Source organism: Podarcis gaigeae (assembly GCF_964106915.1).
Source record: "Podarcis gaigeae genome assembly, chromosome: 7".
NCBI classification, from domain to species: domain Eukaryota; kingdom Metazoa; phylum Chordata; class Lepidosauria; order Squamata; family Lacertidae; genus Podarcis; species Podarcis gaigeae.
In genome coordinates, this window is record NC_139683.1 from 87,886,286 (window position 1) to 87,909,019 (window position 22,734).

Consider the following 22,734-nt stretch of genomic DNA (forward strand, 5'->3'; position numbering starts at 1 on the left):
AATGCAAGTAGATAAATAGGTACCGTTCCAGCGGGAAGGTAAACAGTGTTTCCGTGCGCTGCTCTGGTTTTGGGTTTCCGTTGCACCAGAAGTGTTGCGCACATGACCCAGAAAAACTGCCTGTGGACAAACGCCGGATCCGACGGCCTGTAAAGCGAGATGAGTGCCGCAACCCCAGAGTTGTCTGCGACTGGACTTAACTGTCCGGGGTCCTTGACCTTGAGCTTTATAACTTTAAACATGCTTAACTGGTGTACCTCACTATGCTGACTGGCAGCTCCTTTCCACAGCTGCAGACAAGTGTCTTTCTCAGTAGTTGTTAGGCATTGTACCTTGGACAAACAAGGCTTGTGGCCTACCATGGAGCTACAGCACTTCAACCTAAAAGGATGAGCGCTACTGTCCGAATCAATGTAAGTTGCAGTGTTATTTTCTAAGCAATCAGCAATGCAGCAATCAGAAGAATGCAGCTGGGTGCACATTTATCTAATTAAGCAAATCACAAACATAAATACTTCTTGGGTATGTCCCTTTGCCTAGTATATTATTAGCCACTTCACTCATTTTAAGAAAGAACTAATTCTTCCAGTCATGTAAGCATTTTCTTTCAGCACGTATATTCCATGGGCAGCCCATGGCCCTCACGACACCCACACACCAATACTGGCACATGGAATGCAACAAGGGTCTATCCTGGCTCCTTTGGAAGGAGGGTCGGAAGTGAATGTAGCAAGTTGCCACTCATGCTATTTAACATCATGATAGTGCTGTATGAGGTCTCGGGTTGGTGACGCCTCCAATAGGCTTGCGATCAAATTACTTTTATCTCTCTCTTTTACACAGATCCTGGGCAGTCTTGGAGCAGCGCCTGAGATCAGCCATGGACTGAGTAGTAGGTGAACAATTGAAGGTTAATCCAGACTAGACCTGACAGGAAAGTGACATTTTTGAAGGAATCTAATGGGAGTCTTCATCATATATCTCAATTTATTCTGAAAATATACTCTTATACACGCTTATCTTAGTTTGCCCTACACAATCCCAGATGGATGAGACTTGAAGGAAGAGGCTTCCATTGCTACATACTCTCCAACATATCACAGAGGAAAATCGGGATGATTGTCTTTTGGGTCCACACTCTTGTCAGGATCCAGTCAGAAGCAGGGATGGCTTCTGTAATTCTGGGATGTGGGACAGTTGAGGGGTATGTTGCTTAGGCAGAATTTTTGCATATAGAGCACAGAATTGAATGCCCTTCCCTGAAATTGTCTACTACTGCCATGACATCAGTTTTCAAAGGCATTTTTCAGATAGCAACAAATCTACCTGGAGAGCAAGAGCGCAATGTATGTCGTCTTCTGAAAATACTTACATGGCCATGCAGATCTGTGTTGAGCAGCATCAGGGCACAAGTGAGTGTGTGGATTCCATCTGGAAGATGCAAGTATGGTAATTTAGCCTCTTTCTAAATTGCACTAACAACTAGATATATTCAGCATATTGTGGTCCTTGCCCTCACAAGGCAGGGGAACATTCAAAAAGCCAAGAACAAAATTTGAGAAGGTCAGCTTCATTTGGCTCCAAATTATGATATTGTTCTACTTCCGCAACAGCCTCACTCCCACTTACTTTTCATCCTAATAACTATTTAGCTATTTGTACTTCATGCAGTTATTAAGTAGGTGGCATTATTCCAGGAAACCATCTAGTCTTTCCTTTCAGTTTGCTTAAAAAAGGAAAACTTACCATTATAAAGCTCATTTCAAGGCTTCAAAGTGCTGCTCTCAGGAATATGTACCAAGATCCTAAATAGGCCAGTCCAGTATTAATATTCTCCTGTGGTGCAGTTAGATAATTTTAGGCTCTTGTTGATGGAGGGGCGACTCCTCTTTAGATAGTAACGTGCATTTAATGCACTGCATTATTTCAAAATGTGGGAAGCCAGTTATTCTGTTTTTGGGAGCCCTTCAGCTCATTCTGCCCAACTCTGCATGTTTTCTGTTAACTTTTAAGGGAGATTTCACTGGCAAGCCTCTCAAAAAGCTAGTTATGGCAAGGTGCTATGTGGGGCAAAAGGGCCCAGTTCTGAACCATAAGGTTGTGTTACCTTCTGATGTGCTCTCTTCTGGATTGCATTGGCAATATCGGTGTGAGAAATGGATGAGGACACGTTCCCGTTCCTGTGTCTCTCCCATCAAGGGGAAGGCTTTTAGGAATGTTCTAGACATGGATAAGGTAAGAAAGTTAGCAAATAAATCGAAAGGAGACCAAAAGTTGCTGATCATAGGCCGTGAGATACCTAAAATGGATGTGGCTCTGGGACTTCTAAAGTCACAGTTTACTACAGTGGTACCTCAGGTTACAGACGCTTCAGGTTACAGATTCTGCTAACCCAGAAATAGTACCTCAGGTTAAGAACTTTGCTTCAGGATGAGAACAGAAATTGCGAAGCAGCAGCGCGGCAGCAGCGGGAGGCCCCATTAGCTAAAGTGGTGCTTCAGGTTAAGAATAGTTTCAGGTTAAGAACAGACCTCCAGAACGAATTAAATACTTAACCCGAGGTACCATTGTATTTATTATTATACTATTCATTATAAATGTTAAATCTCCACGTAGCTGAGCATGCCAACACCATACCTGGTTTGGGGTGAAAAGAGGCACAGGACTGAGGCTTTCGGCGTCATTAACCATGGTGACCTCTGGGAGCAGCTCTGCACAGGGGGGATTTGGGGCACAGTGCGACAGGGGGGTTGCCCCCACCCAGACGTGGGGAAAGTTCACGTGTGTTGATCTTGTTTTAGCTTTCCAGTGATTTGAATTATCTTTTGAATGTTTTTAGTGGTCCTTTATTGATGCCTTAAAAGTTTTATTCTTTTTGTAAACTATCTGGTGGTTTTATTACAATCAAACAGTATATAAATCTTGTTAGGTGAATGAATGAATGAATGAATGAATGAATGAATGAATGAATGAATCTATCTGACTTGATTCACAACTCCTGGACTAACATGTGAAAGGGGGGAAACTTCATATTTTGATACAGCTAAATACAGATAAAATACATTTAGAAATGTGTGCATTGATAAATAAAATATTATTTAAGTACAAAATGTTATGCAGATTTTATTTTTAAAATGCAGATTAATCCAGAAATAGAATAAATTTATGAATGAGCAAATGTGAAATTGAGAAGAACCAGACCCAGACCCATCCTGTCCATCTCTGCCTCTGCCTAAACTTTTCTATTGCAATCCAGAAGGACTGTGGGCTCTGGTGATGGGAGTGCCATGGATTAAACCTGGAATGCCGCTTATAACAATTAGCACAAATCTTCTCACTGCATCCCATTTTGTGTGCCTTCGTAACCTTAAATAATTAGTTTTATAGCCTGTGCAACCCTGAGGAGTTGAGGTGGACACCAAAGGCATGAAGTTTCCAGCAAAACAGGGGAAAATGTTTCTATGTTATAAAAATATTATTAAAATTCCTTCTGTCTTTGCCAGCCTGAGACCCAGGGAGGGGCCACAGCCCATGCTTTGTGTGCTGAAGGCCCAGTTCAATCGGCATCTACAGTTTAAAGGATCTGATTGCACATAATGGGAAAGACCACAGGCTGAGGATTTGGAGAACTATGGCTGCCAGTCAGTGCTCGCCCAAGCCTTGCTTGTCCCTTGCCTAGAAAGCACGGGTCCAATAGGTTTTCCATTTTTCTTGTGCTTTCTGTCCAAGTGGTCTTCTGTTTGCCCCACTGCTTTCCCCAGGAAAACCCTCTTTTACCACTGAATTGTAACAAACGTCCATCTGTGGAAAACTTGATTGACATTTGCCTCAAATCAGCTGGAAAGTGTGGGTTTCTCTGGGGGAGGTGCTGAACAAGCAGAAGTGTGGACAAGCACTCAGAGTTTTACTATTTTTATTATTATTTATTAAATTTGTACACCACCCTATACCCACAGGTCTCAGGACGAGAACGGTCTAAATGGGCAATCAACCTGGTAAAAGGCAGCTTCGTATGTTCCTAGGACCCAAAAAGTCTTACAACACATCTGGAAGATACTTGGGTTTCTACTCCCAAATGTGACTCTCTAGCGAGAGAAAGTCTCTCTTCATGTTCTTGCTGTCTTCATCTGTTGCACAAAGTGTAAAAACAAGCTCCTAATCTCAGATGTTGTGAAGGGATCTGCGAGTGGAGATGTCTCCAAAGTACGTTGGAGCTAAGCTCTTCAGAGCCATGTAGTTTAAAGCCACCTTCTGGAACTGTATCTGGAAGAGAACAAGGAGCCAATGCAGACATCATAGTACAGGCGTGATGTGCTCCCAGTAGCTTTCATTCATCAGATGGTGTGGGGTTGTACTCAGTGTAGCTGAAGCTTCCAGGCAGTCTCATTTGGCAGTTCAACACAGCAATTTTGGAAATATTTAGAAGCTAAGCAGGGAAATGCTCTCCCAGATATAGAAACGTCTGACCTGCTATTTCAGTGGGGAAATGTATGCTTGTATTAGATGACATCCAAATATACAGAAAGTAACCATTTGGACCAAGCCCAGCACCTGGCAGGAGGAGGAAGGGAGAAGTGGAACGCACAGCAGAGAGAAACAGATGGGAATAGGGACTGAGAAGAAATGTACTCTGGCTAAACAGGCTGGGTGTCCTAAATGAAAGGACTAGAAGTCTGAAATGGAATCTGACTAAATGTTGTGGAGAATCATGTATACTGAAACCAGATGTCTTTTTATGGGGGGCGGGCTGCTTTGTGAAAGGCTTTTTCCAATGGAGAAATGTATTCCTACCCCTCTTCTCCTGCTGGAACTACCCTCTACTGGCAAACATACATTTGGAACCTCCGTGAGAAATCACTCTTAAGTGACTCTTCTCTTTTGAAAGAGCTATCAGGCTATCATCACACATATTTGCTCATAATGTTTCATAAAGCCCTAAGGATTTTCAAAGGGAACAGAAAGGTAACAAAAAAGGCAATGCTAATCTTCAGCTTTGATCGTTATTTAATTGAGGCAACATATGAGCCAGCACTGGGACATCAGTTGATGCAACAGCCCTTTCCCACTTCCCAGCCTTCATACAAAACTCAAAGCACCCTACCTGCAGATGGGAAGGGGAAAGCATCACAATATGAAGCTGTGTTATTGCAACACTTGGCCTGCCACCCAGTCACCTGCCCTTTATCTGATGACCCAAAATGCGGCTGATAAAACTAACCTATTTAAAGGCAGTATTTGTAAATAAAGAGGAATCCAGACATAAGAGACATGCAATCAAGTTGAAAGTTCTTGATTTTTGTTAGACTCCTGAGATGTCTGAAATTAAATGATGGTAACAGAAATGGGTGGTGTGGGGCCTTACCTCTAACTCACGCATTCGAGATCCCTGCCCTTGCAGCTCACCTGAGTGCTTTATCCAAGGTCAGTCCAGTGAAGTCAAAGAAACGGAGATATTCTTCTGCTACCAGTTTGCTAAATTCATTACTGTAATTAAAGAGGCGACAGTCAGTGTACTTCTGCATACTCTTCACCAGAGAATCTAATTCCACAATCCACTGAACATGGGTTTGTGTTCCTACATTAGATACTTGTCCCAGCACATCCTCCATCTGTAGTGAAATTGATCTAGCCAAATATGAGCTCTTTCCAGTCCCATTGGTTTTCAACTGCAGAGCCAAGCCATCCCACTGGACTGAAAAATATCCATGCTCCAAGTTCACTATGTAAATGTATGTATTTTTGATTCATTGTGTGACTTGGAAGTCCTTCCCCCTTTTAATGTTTGCTTCATTATTGCATTAATGAAGCAGACACTAGAATTCTCAGTGACCGGTGAATAGCAGTTATTAAACGAACTGTCAGGACTTGGGAGCTAGCCAGGAGAACTGCTAGCAGTGAAGGCTTTATACAGACCAAAGAACCAGAGCTGATGTGGTAAACAAGGATATGGAATATTTTGTTGCAATGACAGGCTGCACTCCAAGATTTATGTTGTTAGTCTTTGAAGTCTTCCTCGTTCAGCTTACACTTTTTGCATTTATTTTTGGAATGTTTCACTAAAAGAGGGAAGAGGTGGGCTCTTAACAGGTACGTATGTTGGATATTTGATAAATGTTGGCATTTACCAATCATTTTTAGCATTTTCAGGAACGCAGTGGGAAATTTCAGTCATATAATGGTAACTCTCACAACAAGCTTGCCTGGGTAAATTACCAGATTTTGTTCTCATTTCTGGTGCCACTCACTGGTGCAGGTTGAAATCCGCCACATCTAGATTGCTCTTTGCACATATCTACTGGCACTGATTTGTTGCAATAAATGAATTTTCAGATGGGTAGGTCTCGCAGCAAAAAGAACAGAGTCTTATGGCACCTGATAGACTGTTGTCTTTCTGTCTACCTGGAAGACTGTTGTCTATGACAGCTTATGAAAGCTTACGTTTTAGTTTTAAGCTGTCCCCTCACTGTTGCTTTTAACAAATGCATTTATTAGTATATATACAATTCATATGGAGAAGCAATATATGTAACAAAAGCACATTAATTTCCACAACTTCCCAGCACTGCTGGTGAATGTGGGATTTACCAGTAAGTGATAGAGATGAGAGTAAAAGTGAGTCATTTGTTGCCATGCTAAATGCCTGTGAATAATCAAAGCATCTTGACCGCTGTTCCCCAGGCTATGCCAAGCAAACGAGAAGAACAAAAAGGAAACATTGTGATTGATGGGAGTGTGTTTTACATGAAACTCCAATTCACATGTTATGTATACTTGAAATCATGTTTGTTAACTCCTGCCGCAGCTCTAGTATTCCAGAAGGAGTAAGAATAAAAGTAACTAAAAGTCTTTTTAAAAACATACCTTCCCAAAGAAAAAACATTTCCATTCCTTTGAGTTATTAAATTTTCATATTGCCTTTCTGAAACAGCATAAATGCTGGAACAATAATTCTCCTAGGATATTTATTCATATAGCATAATGGGTTATCCAGGCCAGCTCTCTCAAGACCACCATGGGGATTATGGTCTGGAGGACAACAGCACATTCCTAGGCAGGGTGGGGCTGGTATCTCCAGCCACAGTACTTTTCCCCGTGGAAGAGTCTGCCCTTTTTGGGATTCTCAACCTCCTAGATGTTCGAGTGACACCCTTGCCTATCCTTCCTAAAGAGTTTGTTTCCCCACTGGTTCTCTCTCTACATCAAACTGCTGAGTGGGGACAGCCAGAGTTTTGGAGTATATCGTCAGCAATATCCTGATGACACACAGCTCTTCTGTGTTCCTCAGATGAAGGCTCTTGGGCCAGAATTAGCCAACCCTGGATCAAGCCATCTCATTCACCAGTCATATTGTGCAGTGTTTAAAGACAAGCAGTAAAAGCAGAAAGAAATTAGGCTCAGAAAGCACAAGCACAGCAGAGATGTCTCTGCTGCAGAGCAAGGCGATATCCTTTTCTCCTTGATCTAGTCATTTGGCATCTTTTGGTCATCTCGTGAGCAATTTCTTAGCTCAGTTGCTGTATTTCCCTTTCCAGGGAGCAACTATGAAAAGCAGAAAAGCAGAAAAAGTCATGATGGGACTCGATGTCTGCAGGGAAATCAGGACCAGCCAACCCCTGAGGCAGGCTGAAACAGGGTGCAGAGGCAGGGTGGCAGAATCCTACAGGGCAGTGCCCCCATGAGTGCCCCACCTGCCCCTGCCGCCACTGGGAAGAAGAAGAGTTTGGACCTGATATCCCGCTTTATCACTACCCGAAGGAGTCTCAAAGTGGCTAGCATTCTCCTTTCCCTTCCTCCCCCACAACAAAAACTCTGTGAGGTGAGTGGGGCTGAGAGACTTCAAGAAGTGTGACTAGCCCAAGGTCACCCAGCAGCTGCATGTGGAGGAGCAGAGACGCGAACCCAGTTCACCAGATTACGAGTCCACCGCTCTTAACCACTACACCACACTGGCTCTGGGGTCTACTGGGGTTGTGTGGCTGCAGCTTGTTCTGTTGAGATCTGTGTGACCCCAGTAAGCGAGGCTGGGGTGAGAAGGCAGAACCGTCCTGTTTCACCTCAGGAGGCCCAATGGGTGGGGACCCCCTGAGGAAAATTTAATTGATTATTTTTTTTAGTGCAACTGCAAAAAAGATAATGCTATTCTAGGCTGCATCAACAGAAGTATAGTACTGCTTTATCCTGCCTTAAGGGACGCGGGTGGCACTGTGGTCTAAACCACAGAGCCTAGGGCTTGCCGATCAGAAGGTTGGCAGTTCGAATCCCCGCAATGGGGCGAGCTCCCATTGCTCAGTCCCTGACCCTGCCAACCTAGCAGTTTGAAAGCACGTCAAAGTGCAAGTAGATGAATAGGTGCCGCTCCAGCGGGAAGGTAAATGGCATTTCTGTGCACTGCTCTGGTTCACCAGAATGACCTGGAAGCTGTACGCCAGCTCCCTCGGCCAATAAAGCGAGATGAGCGCTGCAACCCCAGAGTCGGCCACGACTGGACCTAACAGTCAGGGGTCCCTTTACCTTTATCCTGCCTTGGTTATACCACACCTGGAGTACTGTGTCCAGTTCAGGCCCCACAATTTAAGATGGATATTGGCAAGTTGGAACATGTGTAGAGGAGGGTGACCAAGATAATAAAGGCTCTGGAAACTAAGGAACGGTTGAGGGAATTGGGTATGTTTAGCCTGGAGAAGTGGAGACCAAGAGGATATAAGATAGCCATCTTCTAATATATCAAGGGCTGTCACATCAAAAAGGAGCAAGCCGAACTAACAGCTCCAAGTTACAAGAAAGGAGATTCTGACAAAACATCAGGAAGAGCTTTCTGACAGCAAGAGCTGTGGAACGGTCTCCCTTGGGAGATTGTGGGCTCTCCTTCCTGGGAGGTTTTTAAGCAGAGGTTGGATGACCATCTATCATGGATGCTTTAGATGAGATTCCTGCATTGCAGGGTATTGGGCTTGGTGATAATACTTCTCCTTTACATCTGCAGGTGAGGCAGTGGATGAGCTAGACTGTTGCCTTGCTTTGGTAATGGACTGGAAGAGAGCCAACAAACTGAAGCTGAATCCAACTAAGACTATGGCACTATCAGTGGGCAGTTGCCTAGACCTGAAGGAGTGGGGATGCAGCTTGGGGGTCCTTCAGGATCCTTTGCTGTTGCTTGAGCCTCAGGTGGTCTCCGTGGCACTGATTGCTGGTGGCCTTGCTACAGCCCTACCTGGACAGGGACAGCCTAACGTCTGCTGTCTATGCTCTGGTAGCCTCTCTAGATTAAATTACTGCAACACGTTATATGTAGGACTGCCTCTGAAGCTGGTTCAGAAACTTCAGCGGGTGTAGGAATCTGCAGCCAGGTTGCTCATCAGGGAAGACGGCTTCTGCTCCAACTGTATGGGCTGCCAAGTCTGGGCCCAAGACACACTGCTGGTTTTAAACAATCTATTAAACTGTGGAGGTTATTGGGTTTGCCTGTTGCTCTGTTGTGTATTTTTGCATTTTTATATGGTAAACCACTCTGTGATCCTCAGATGAAGAGCTGTATAGAAAGGTGGAGTTTATATTTGAAGACTTGAACTGGCTCTAGCATATGTCTATTCCTTTTTGAGCATCAATCCTTTGCTTGTTTCTGGGGAATGCTTCCCTAGCCCTCTTACCCATCTTCTCTCTCCTTCCTCTCTTTAAACTAGAAACAAAAATGGAAAGGAGGAACACAATGTCAGGAAAAGCTGTCACTTCGAAAATCAGGTCCCTCTTTTTTCAGCAAATGAGGTCAACGTGCCCTTCGGGAGACATTGTAATAAAGCTATTTTCATGCTGTTTGGGACTTTAAATTAGTATGTGCCCCTTCTCTCAGAAATAAGTGTTCTGATGAGAAACTGCCCCATTTAGTTTCAAGACATACATTTGAGTGCAAAATATATTTAAATGTGAATGCTAATATTGTGGGATGGGGACAAGAACTATTGACCCTTTTCAGATTTACCATACAGCAAGCCTTAAGAGCAGAAGTACAACAAGGAACATGGGCTCAGTTTCCCCACAGAATGAAATATTAGAGAGAGGGCGGGAGCGGTGCTGATCTGAAGCAAGCCTTGAAGTCACCCCCAAAGCCCTGAAAGACACACTCTGTCCCTAATCTCTGACCATAGTTTACTGCTGGTGGAAGTTGACTCTATTGGTGCTCAGGGAAAAGCTGCCGATGCAAGTGTCCCAGGGCTAAGACCTCAAATGGAAAAGATTCCAAGATAAAGCCTTGAGTGAGCCCTGACACAATTAAACCCGATGCAAAGGGGTGAAGCTTTCCATGGAGGAACTGAATTTGGGGAAACTTACTGTGAAGATTGTCTAGATAATAATGGTGGTGGAGAAATGTTAGCGGGAAACCTTTTAAGTTATAAATTCAACAAAGTTTCTCCACACTTTTTTCAAACACTGTTTCTCCAGTCTGCTGCTGCTTGGGTGATTTTTTCAAAACAGTTTTTCTAAGGCCACTCAGAAACCACATAGAGAGCATGGCAATGTCCCATTGCAACCAGAGGTGGCTGTGTTTTTTGACAGAGTAGATCCATTGAAACTAATGAACATTTATTTATTTAGTTAGTTAGTTAGTTAGTTAGTTAATTTATTGCATGTATATATTACCTTCATCTTCCAAGGATCTCAAGGTGGTTTACATGCTTCTTCTCCCCATTGCACCCTCACAACAGCCCTGCGAGGTAGGTTAGGATAGGAGGTGGTGACTGGCCCAAGATCACCTACTGCACTTCATGGTTGAGTGCAGATTCAAACCCTGCTCTTCAAGATCCTCGTCCAATACTCTCACCATCCCACCACACTGGCTCTCTTAACATGACTCGGTTAAGCCCATTAATTTCAGTAGGTCTGCTCTGAGTATACTGTCTCTCTTCCACTCTGGCCACACTGCATTGGCTATTTAGTAGGCATGACTAGTTGGGACAAGGTGGGTAAGGATGCACATTCAGATCAATCAAATGGGGATCTTTTTCACCCATGTTGCATTTCCTTCAGTGAGCAGCTCCATCCACATTTTATGTGCAACTGGATCAGGGTAAGGGAACTGAGTTGCTCCAATTGCGACAAAAGCAGGGACATGTTCTCTCTTCCTTCTCACTTCCAGACCTTTGCAAACGTTTTCATACTCTGTGGCAAATTACGGTAAAGGGGGGGCACCCCTTTCATGAAAAGAAACCCCCTCCCCCTTTGGCTCTGCACTTATCCTGGTTCTTTGATGATGGCACTTACTTCTTTCCCAGCTGGCGGGCTACGTCACAGTGCTTGAAACCTTCAAGGTGATACAGGCGTTTGGCCAGTCTCTTGGCAGCCGCGTTGTCTGCCTTGCAGCCATTGACAAGGGTGTCTGTGCTTCCCTGGTCAAGTTGTTCTGTGCTGCCCATATCAGAGTCTGAGTCAGAAAGGGCATCTTTTATGCTGGCATCACTGCAAGGACAAAACAACAACAACACACGGCTAAATAAGCAAAAGCTTAACAGGGTAGTGGAGCTATCGGGCACAACAATACCCCTACCAATTAAACCATGTTGATTTTACAAAGTACTATATTTTTGCCCCAAATTTACATTGATAAGTTGTTCAAATAGATTGGCAGACACTGCCAATTGGCAGACACTGGTTTAAATGTATTTTTTCTTACATATGTTACATGTTCGGATCATCAAAACAGGATTTTTCTGCCTTATCTTAAAACATGGGTCAGCAACCTTATTCAGCCGTGGGCCGGTCCACCGTCCCTCAGACCATGTGGTGGGCCGGACTATATTTTTTTTGGGGGGGGGGAATGAATGAATTCCTATGCCCCACAAATAACCCAGAGATGCATTTTAAATAAAAGGACACATTCTACTCATGTAAAAACACGCTGATTCCTGGACCGTCCGCAGGCTGGATTGAGAAGGCGAATGGGCCGCATCTGGCCCCCGGGCCTTAGGTTGCCTTCCCCCTGTCTTAAAATGTCTGCCGAGGACCTCAGCATTCCACATATAGGATGTTTGGAATACAGGGGTCACACTTCACAATATACCAGGATTTGGGGTAAGTCAGGAGCACAGCTTCAGTCTGTACAAAACAATTCAAATGATATGTAACCATTGTTTCTGTGATCTCTCAAGAAGCCAAAGACCATCCATTAAGACTTCCAGATTAATGAGTTGATGGGATAGTTTTATTATGAAGACAGCTGTCGAGAGTTAACATATGTTAGGATTCATACTACTTTGACCTCATAACAGGTTGCCTTCAGGTACAAAACATACGCACTATGAGTATGGAACGCTCAAGTATATTTTTTTATAAACGACTGCTTAAAATACATGGAAAGGGATGAGCAGCAACGGGCTGAGCTGTCGCTTCCATGCAGAGCAGAAACACAACTGTCTCAAAACATGTTGCACTGGTCTACCTGAGCACAGATTCTAGTCTGACAATGTTGAGAAGCAGCCTTTAGAGCTGAATGTTTAAGGCTCTTTTAGGCTGTTATGATTAGAAATCTGTGCTCTGAACTTGACACATTTTTAGATATGTCCTCCTTTTCGTTCATCTTATTTATTCCATACATCTGGGATTTAACCTGGTTTCTGCCTTGCGACTGTGCACTGGCCTTATAGCGCCTTTACGATATATGGCATTTTGCAAATGAAAAAAGAAAAAAATGTACCTATCTTAAAGAACTTCAATCTAACTTTACTATAAGATAAAGATGTAGCCTCTTTATGGTCGTTTACTGAAAACTAACATTTTTAATTAACATTTGAAATAGAAAATGCAGTTAACATGAAATCCCATAAGAACTTATATTTCAAAAATATCTCTTATTGCAGTAGCAATAAAACTACACCTTTCCTTTTAAGATGTATCCAGAATTCTCTTTCCTTGTGTAATCTTGATTACATTATATAAATTCATAAGCTTATATAGAACTGTAATATTCCATATTTTATCTATTTTATATAATTTATTTTATATTCCATATTTTATTTATTTTATTTTATTCAGTGGAATCAAACTGTTGTTACAAATGTTTGCAGTTAACACTTTTGCTGCCATTCAATAGCTACTATCATTTAATACTAGAATCACAGCCATCATCTGTTGGTTTTAGGCACCCATCCTTTAGGCCAAACCCCACACAATATGCAACTCCTTTGGCTTCAAAACCAATGGTGTGCCTGAACAGAATCAGCCCATGAAATAAGAAGACCCACAAATGCTAGAAATGCTCCAAATATCAAATCATGGAAGCACAGTGTGTAAAAATCTGACTTCTGCCACTGCAAGCCACCTGCCCTCTCAGCACTGCTACAGTTGTAATTTCTTCAACTTTAGACTATGAATTGTACGGAACATGACATGACCTGCTCTTCCCAGCCCACCAGATCTGCAATATACTTCATACCCATCAAGCTTTTTCACCTCTATATAGAACTGGCCAAGGAGTTATGTGACCAAACATATATCTGACATAGCATGTCATAGTCCCTGATTCTGAAGTGGTGTCCCTATGTCACCAAGAAGAAAGCCTCTTAAAAAAATTCCTTTGTACATAGTGCATCAAGGAGTAAGGCTTAATAAAAGCAAGCCCGGCATTACCTAGGGAATGATATTGTGCTAATGGGGGGGTTGGTTGGTGGTAGACTGGCGATGCGGAGAGAAAGCAACAGTGACTTCCCTGCCTTGGGGACTTTCTTGCTTCTGGACAGCAGAAAGAAGACAGGCCCTCTGTGGCGTGTAAAGGAAGCCCCTGGCCAAAGTGGACTGGGGCTGATGAGGGATTTCCTCCCAATGCAAACAAACAGCTTCAGAAAAGGGGCGTTCCTAAGCATTGTAAGGTGAAAAGGGAAAGGACCCCTGAACAGTTAAGTCCAGTCAAAAGCGATTATGGGGTGCGGCGCTCATCTCGCAGTGGAGAAAACGATGACGATTGTCCTCCCTGCTTGTAGTGATCTTGGCAACTATCGGTGCCCACAGTAAACTAGATAATCATTAACTCCCTAAAAACCTGCACATCAGGTCAAATTAAGACATTTGATATCACATCTAGCAGAATTCCTGAAGGTAGAGAACATTTTCTAAAGCTGAATGAACAAGAAGTGGAGTCTATAGAAAGAAACCCTGATAATATATTTCCATCATTTATCTCTTCCCTCCTTCTCTCTCCTATAGTAAAAACTAAGACTGTAAACTCCTTGAGTCGCATGCTGCCTTCCCTCCTGATCCTGCTTTCTTAAGCACTGAGGCAATATATAAATTATTAGGGTTGTTGACCAATTAATGCAATTTAAAGTGCAAACCTATATTCAGAAATAAGTACCATTAAGTTTAATGGACTTTGCTCCCAGGTATGTGGGTACAGGATTGCCACTTCAGTTTATTAATAATGCAATTAATTAATTATTAATAATACAATTAATAATCTGTCTTTAACCAATTAATACATTAACTAGGGTTATATTAATTAGGAATATAGTTGCATGTCATCAGAATCTCAGTACAAGTGTCTTCTGAAGATACTTATGAAAATGTGATAACAATTTAATAAACAAAATCTATGCATCACCCTCTTCAATCAAATTTAGCATCCAACAATTAATAAACTTACACTTTCATAGATTGATCTACTAACTGGACTAATTAAAGCCCGCAGCTCTATAAACACTGCAACAACAACATCAAAAATATGAAATAAAGCTGAGTTTTCAAGCGATTCATTAATGAATAATTGGTTGAAACAGCATAGTTAATCAACGGCAAATATCCAGCTTATTGACAGCTGTTAGTATAAGAGGATCGTTTTACCTGATTGAATTAATAAGCCTTGTGGCATCTTCCTCTGGTCTCTCCATGTGGTACCCATTTGGGATGTTTTTCAGAGATACCCTGCTCAGCACATTTTCGGACCGGCTGCTGGTGATGGAATGCTTCAGGGGGCTCCCAGAGTCACCATCTATCACCCCGGCCATTGCGTCTTCCTGCTTGTCTGTTCTTGTGGGCTCCAGGACTTCCTTCCCGTGAGCAAGGAGTTTCTGTTCTAAAAGTTCAGAGCTTTCCTTAGTTCTTTGCTGAATAAGAGGTGTGAGTGGAGCTTCAAAGCTAACACAGCTGTCTGTCTCATCTGTCAGTGAGAGCACATCCAAGGAATTCAGACTGCTATAGTATGTACCCTTCATGAGGTCAGATTCAACAATTTTTTCAAAGGTAGAACTGAATCCGTCCCTGATGTCTTTGAATGCAAAATCTTCCCTGTCATCATCACTGCAACTTAACTTGCATTCTGCACCAGTGAAGCTGAAATGAAATCATACCACTCAACAATAAAGAAGTTGCACTCAATGAATGTCATTTTTTTCAGAGATAGTATAATTTGTGCATTGGGTTTCAAGAGTAGAGATGCAAATCACAGAATATAGGAAAGCTTTTGCACCTGATCCTAGCATATAACTTTTGCAATAATCTAGTCAACCACTGTAGCGCAAGATGCTCTCTAAGACCGGAAAATGTCTAACAGCCTGGTATTTTCTTAGACACCTCCATTACATGCTGAAGAGGCAAAATGTTTTTGCGTTAATTTTTAAAGCAAGAAAAGCAGTTTGCTTCTTTAGCAGAGAAAGGGGTGGAATGAGAACTTCAAAGAATGATAAATTCTTTGGTAAGTAGAAGGATGATAAATAGAACCAAGAAGACAGAATCTGGCTCCAAAATGGGAAACATTTGGGCAAGGCTGCAAGAAGCTTCTGACATACAAGACATACTGCACAACTCCTCTGATAATTAATTCCTTTGTGTCTGAATTTTGTGTCAAAGAGGTTCCACAGTCACAGAACCCTGGGGCTGGCTCAGGCTATTCAGGTGAGAAATCTGAATCAGTCCACCCCCCACCCAAGGAAGTTTACTTCCCTAGGAATTCCTGTTGGAGAAGGCAGAGGGCACAACCCCAGGGGGTGGCTCCAAGTTGGAGTACCAGCCCTTTAAATAAAAAGCTGACACACTGGGGAAAGGAGGAACAAAAGGGGCAGCAAAGGAAGGCGCCCTCTGAGCCAACGGCAGCCTTGAAAATGTTTCTTTGGTAGTGTCATTCCCAAACCCAGGTCCCAGCTTAAGGCAGCTTTCAGGAGAAACTCAAAGGCATACACACTAATCTGAGTATCAAATGAATGGACTACATTTCTGTTACCTTATCTGTTCTTCTCCATCCTCCGGATCAAACAGCTCTGCAACATCCTGCTGTAGATGCAACCCTGCATTGCTGAGTGTCTCGCTGAATAGCAACGTGTTCTTTTCCAAAGCAGCAGCACCAGTCCTCACAGTGGTTTGAGTCTGTGTCAGAGCTTCCCCCTTGCTGTCAAAATCTCTCTGTTCTCCAGACTCAGACTCTGTGTGTAACCCATTTGTCAGCACCAGGCTGCTGATACTGTCCCTGGCACTTCCTGACTGTTCTTGCTGTCCCCCTCCCTGCTGCAGAGCCTTCTCCCTCCTTGTGTCTGCTGCTGCTCCCTGATGTTGGGTTGCATTCTCCACACAGGAACCCTGATCTGTGCCTTTGTACATTGATCTGGGTGGCTCGTCAGCATTGTTCCGGACGCTGGAAGTGATGCCAGGGGTTTCTGCTGGCTCTGTCGGCCACTTGCTCTCATTCGAGAGGACTGTGGCTAGCTGCATGCTTGAGGTATGTGGCTCATTATATGCCGCTGGTGACTGTGAAAATGGAATATTTCCATTCATGTTCTGTTGGTTTGGGCTTGGCTCGTTGATTTGAATATTGCCTACAAAGAGAGAGAGAGAGAGAGAGAGAGAGAGAGAGAGAGAATATCAGAATATCAGAATCTCAACTGATTAATCTTTAAAATTAAATGACAGTTAAATGATGATAAGGCTTATTAAAACCTGGCATCTCCAGCCAAAAGAAAACCCAAGCACCAAGCACTGCATTGGCACATGTCCACCTTTCTCTCCCTTCCTGCCCCTGAGTCCATTGCTCCCCTAACTCCTAAGCCTTTAAACAAAAGCATCATACTGTGTAAAGTGCCTTGTCCATTGGTGGTCCTATATAAATCATTCAGCTGAAAGTATCACATTATGTGGTGTTGCTAAAGCATGGTGAGCTAGCATGGTAAAGTGCTAGTGGATCACTCTGTATATCTGGATCACAACAGCTTTACTTCTACGACCAGAGAATTGTACTTAGTAGAATAGTTCATAATGCACTAGCATCTCTTATGTTAGTGTGTTAGTGTGTCCAGCCACTCTGGACAGCTTACAGCACATATAAAAACATAGTAAAATGTCAAACATTAAAAACCTCCCAACTTCAGATGTCTTCTAAAAGCTCTTTATCTCCTTGACATCTGATGGGAGGCTGTTCCACACCTTATGCTTTGAACTGAACTGTGTGGGCTCTTCTTAACCATGAACTGGGAAATGATGACAACTAGAGAGCATGCAGACTATTACGTATCATGTGTGGCAAAATCCAAACTCCTCTTCTTCTTCTTCTTCTTCTTCTTCTTCTTCTTCTTCTTCTTCTTCCCTTGCAGTTATAAAGTGGAATTCTTTATTTACAGCACCTCCTGCCCTAAAGACTCAAGGCAGATTATAGCAATTCCACTCTGAAATATAGATAAGTCTCTGGCAGCGTTTATAGTTTCGGCATATGAGAGAATATTTGTAATTTCCGTAACACCTTAAACTACAGCAAAAATGTGCAAATTTGCAGTTTTGTTCCTGCTGACAAGTTAGTTATAAATATCTTTCTCAGTGCAAGAGTAACACCTTTGGCTTCCCATGAATACTGCTGAGATGTATCACGCCAGTGGGGTGATTGGAAATGCGAATTTACTGGTGTGTAATGAGGAAATTTCATTTAGATTCAAGGAGGGCTTTTACTGGCTGGAACCAAAAGAAGGACCATGCTTTTGGTATACATACTGTTTTGAGGTGTTTTTTGGGGGGTGGGGTGGGGGTAGGCTGTATGCCTGAGTCTTATATCCAACAAGGATCCAATTGCTGGAATAGGCATACAAGTTTCTTGCTAATGGCCCCTAAGCATGGGCCATTAAATAACAAAAGAAATGGCTCTCTGCCAGAGGACAAATGGGGGAGCCCCTCCCTCAACTGTCAAAGCTAGAGTAGAGATGTGTGAACTAGAAGCAGGCAGCAGGCTGGACAGCTGAGAGACAGAGGACTCAGCTACCCTAAAAAAGAAAAGGCGCTTTATATGAGTTACAACACTGTGACACCAGATGGCACTGTGGAGTCCCGTCGTTTGCCAATGGGATTTCCCTTTAAGAAGTTTACAACACGTTTAACAGAATCGTGGTTTTTTTGTTGTGTCTAGATCCAGCCAGAGTGAGGCCTGATTTCTGCTGGAATTGAACATTATTAACTTCCTGTAAGAAAGAACTGGTGTGACAACCATAGAGAGAATATGGGGCACAACACAAACTGAGAAATAAGAGGCAAAGCCAAGACTTTATGTTGGGGATTCATGAGTATTCTGTAGTTTGTTCCAAAAGAAGCTGATCTTTTGAAGGTGCTCAGTTTGAGCTGCTACAACTTACCTGACACCTTTCCCACCTTCTCTTCCAACATCCCCCCAATCTAACAACTTACCTTTGGGGCAGGGGCAGATGGCAGCAGAGGTAGCAGTGGGCACTTCAAGGACCCTGGGATGGGCTTAGAGGACTAAAGATGCTAGGCTGGGGCTTGCAAGCATCTGCCACCAATCCAGTTTTTGAGTTTGGGGCTCAGTGAAGGGGATGGCGGCTGTAGAGGCAAGATTTACATGAACAGAGCTGTGCTTGCCTTCACCCTGGTTTTTTTTGAGTGCCCTGTTTGAATGAACATAACATCCCTACTTTTATGCCTGGCTGTCATAGGTGAGGGCAATGTCATCAAGGAGATGGAAATGGAAATGGAAATGGAGGGAGTAGTTTAGTTTGGTAGCTAGGCCTATTCATTCATTTTAAAGCAACATCTCTTCCTACAAATTTATGGAACATAGTTGCTCCTCATGTCCTCACTTTCAGCTTGCCTCAAAAGAAGGATGGGTTTATCACCATCTCATAAGGTAAAGGTACCCCTGACCATTAGGTCCAGTCGTGGCCGACTCTGGAGTTGCAGCTCTCATCTCACTTTATTGGCCGAGGGAGCCGGCGTACAGCTTCTGGGTCATGTGGCCAGCATGACTAAGCCGCTTCTGGCGAACCAGAGTAGCGCACGGAAACGCCGTTTACCTTCCCACCAGAGTGGTACCTATTTATCTACTTGCACTGGTGTGCTTTCGAACTGCTAGGTTGGCAGGAGCTGGGACCGAGCAACGGGAGCTCACCCCATCACAGGGATTCGAACCGCCGACCTTCTGATCGGCAAGCCCTAGGCTCTGTGGTTCAACCCACAGCGCCACCTGTGTCGCATCTCATAGAACCCTATAATTGTAGAGTTGGAAGGGACTCTGAGGGTCATCTAGCACAATGCAGGAATTTCAACTTCAACATGCTGGAAACTGAACTGTTTGTGTTTCATCAGAATCTTCCTCACGTTGATTATGCTCCAAATCTTCTAAGATTGTCATACATTTTGTCACCTGAACATGATATATTGGTTTTATATCAGTACTGTTATAAACTACAGAGTTTGGTGTTTTTCTTTGTCTCCAATTTTCAAACACAGAGACACTTGAACATCTAAACAAGAGTTCTCAAGAACAATATTATAAATCGTTTTCACTAATTTGTGTATTTTTGTCAACCCTAGTAAAAGGTCTTACATTTTTTTCTTTACTGGCCCAACACAACTTTTGTCTAACATACACTTCATCCACAACAAATCACCTGTTGATCTATATCTATTATCTGCTATGTTCTTTGCTGTATCTTATTTTTCTCCTGTGTAAAAGATTGTTGCACATCAATAACATGGCAACTCCCACAAGAAAGTATTCCAGAACATTTCTACCAGTTCTTCCCTTCCCCGTTTTGCCTTGTGGTCAAATTGGGTCAGCTCTGCTACTTTTTCATTATTGTGATCAGGACATGGCAAGAACGTCCACCAAAGAAGCAAGAATTTGGCCTTGCTTTGCTTGTAATTGGAAACAAGACTGTAGTTGCTTTAGGAGCCTGATTTGGTACCAGACCAGTTTTTCATTAAAACTGAATAGGCAGCAAAAAGGATTTACTTGGTAATTTTATTGCTGTGCTATTGGAAGGATTCCCACTGCTGGTCTGGATGTTGCACTAAAGCAGGGGGCAGGGATGACTTTGAATTGCCACTGCAACTGGTTCTGATCTTGTTAGCAGTGAAATAGAAGGAGGCTGCAAGGACAGTCAAAGCCTTTCTTTCAAAGACTTCTGCATCAAGCCCTTAAATTCTCCTTCTTCTGGCAATGGAATATCATTTGTTCCTTGCTAGAAAGGACAACATCATCAACAGAAGCAAAGTAGAATCCATAGGCACAAAATCAATGGGGATTACTCAGAGAACAGAAATACCTATTGAAGATTATTTGGGATGATTTATTATTATTATTATTATTATTATTATTATTATTATTATTATCATTACTACTACTATTACATTCCTTCCTTCCTTCCCTGACAGGACTCCAAGGTAGCTTACAGATAAAATAAGAGTAGCTAAAAACTTAGGGGGAAAACAATAATTTAAAAACAATTAAATATACACATGCACTGCTGGCTCCCCTGTGACACACGAGCTATTTTTAATAACAATTTTATTAAAAGTTTTTTTAAAACATTAAACAATAAAACTCAAAGTCATTTATAATAAAATATGAAACACAATTGTATAGAGGAAAGAAAAAGAGAAAAGAATAGAGAAGGACTAACTTAAAAGACAGTTTATCACATGCATGTTGTGCATATCATATCATGTATCCACATATAGCAAGGCAGATTCCCCCCAGTTCTCACCAGGGTGCCCCCCTCTTCTCCCAGTCTCCCCCTCTGAGAGATCCTTCCTGCCCTGCCTTTCCTGCAGGTACCTCCCACCTCCACATGTCCCCTTCCTGTGTGTGCCCTCCTTGATTCGTAATAAAGGAATCTTGATATAAAAGATACTAAAATATATAAAAAGGAAAAGGAATTCCTGCTTCCCTGTCTGACAGTCATCTATAACAACTCAAAGTTACCCTCCTAGGGAAACATAACTTGTGTTGTCAACAGTTTCAGGAAACTCTTCCATGCCAAGATCTCCCACGCCAGTTTAGCCAAACCGAGCACTTCCATAGAGCTATTTCTCTCTCGCTCCATTGCTCATGCTGGCCGCCCATTCCTCTCTGCTGGAAGTCCCCCCCCGCAACAGAACTTTCTGGCACCTCCATCGAGTCATCCACAACCACTCCCAGTTCATGATCGCAGTCCACTTGTTCTATTTTTTGCCTTATTTCTTGGGTCTCCTGTTTAGTTTCTTCTTCCCCCTCCTCACCACGTAATTCCAATATCTCTCATCCTCCTTGTCCATTCTCCAGCGCTGCTACAAGCTGCCCAAGGGAGGAGGCCGGCAGTGTGGCCATGGGACGCTCTCTCACCGCTGCCACTGCTGCCGCTGCTCAGGACCAGCTCCAGCCTCTCCTCCTCCCTGGGCTCAGTGGCACTGGTGGGAGAAATGGGGACATTCCAGGATCAAATCAGAAGCTGGGGTGGCTTTCATAATTCCAGGACTGTCCCTAGAAAATACGACACTTGGAGGGTATGCTGTCCTGCTGTAAATATTCCCTAACTAATAAATCATGGACGCCTGGAAGAGGCAAGTGGGTGAAGGATTAGCTATGTGTGGTAGCTACTTTCACACATACCAACTTACAATTTTCAAAGATCCCTATTGGCAAAATATTTATTTTAAAATCCAGTCAATGCCTATAGGGTGGGGGGAGAGGCCATCAGTTTCAGAACAATTTCTTGTCATAAAATTGCTATGTCTGACCTTGGACATCTTAATGTCCTTTGTCTTTCCATCTATGTCAAAGAGATTCTTTTTGTACTTGCTAGCTGAGTTGTTGCATTCTGGCAATCAGAGGCAATTGTTAAAATAGATTGGGTTGTTTCCCGTCCCTCTTTGTAGGCCCAGATGTAAAAGGAAGAAGCGGTGTGAGATATTCACAGTCCCCTTACAGAGATATTCATAGCTTTTTATCCACCTTCATTTTTTGTGTTGCTCTGGGAGGTTCCTCTCCTTGAATCCTTCCTCTTTAGCCCTTTCTATCTTCAAATCCCTGTCTGCTTCCCTTGTTTTGTTGTCTTCTAGCTACTCTTCCACCACTTTGTTCCAGGGGTACATACTCCATGGATTCAGTGACTACTTATCCCCCAGATCCTATTACTGAGAGAGCCAGTGTGGTGTAGTGGTTAAGAGAGGTGGACTCGTAATCTGGTGAACCGGGTTCGCGTCTCCGCTCCTCCACATGCAGCTGCTGGGTGACCTTGGGCCAGTCACACTTCTCTGAAGTCTCTCAGCCCCATTCACCTCACAGAGTGTTTGTTGTGGGGGAGGAAGGGAAAGGAGAATGTTAGCCGCTTTGAGACTCCTTCAGGTAGTGATAAACCGGGATATCAAATCCAAACTCTTCTTTTTCTCTTCTTCTCTTCCATCCCTTAGATCACATACAGCTAAGATATTCAGTGGTGCTTAGTAACTTAAAACTAAATTTTCCTGGTTTCAGACGCCTACTTCCATCAGAAAAAGACTTTTCAGTTT

The 22,734-nt window shown here is 43.0% G+C and overlaps 1 protein-coding gene across 1 annotated transcript in view; it reads right to left on the reverse strand.

The window, feature by feature from the left end:
- The window catches only part of PSD2 (pleckstrin and Sec7 domain containing 2), a 55,623-nt gene that overhangs the window by 26,034 nt on the left and 6,855 nt on the right, over positions 1–22,734 (reverse strand). Inside the window, exons 2-7 of the mRNA XM_083748600.1 lie at positions 16,199–16,787; positions 14,824–15,312; positions 11,257–11,451; positions 5,404–5,484; positions 2,108–2,220; positions 1,373–1,431 (exon numbers count right to left, since the gene is read on the reverse strand). Of these exons, the coding sequence (XP_083604726.1) occupies positions 1,373–1,431; positions 2,108–2,220; positions 5,404–5,484; positions 11,257–11,451; positions 14,824–15,312; positions 16,199–16,746 (1,485 nt within the window). The 5' untranslated portion in view covers positions 16,747–16,787. The remainder of the gene's footprint in view (positions 1–1,372; positions 1,432–2,107; positions 2,221–5,403; positions 5,485–11,256; positions 11,452–14,823; positions 15,313–16,198; positions 16,788–22,734) is intronic.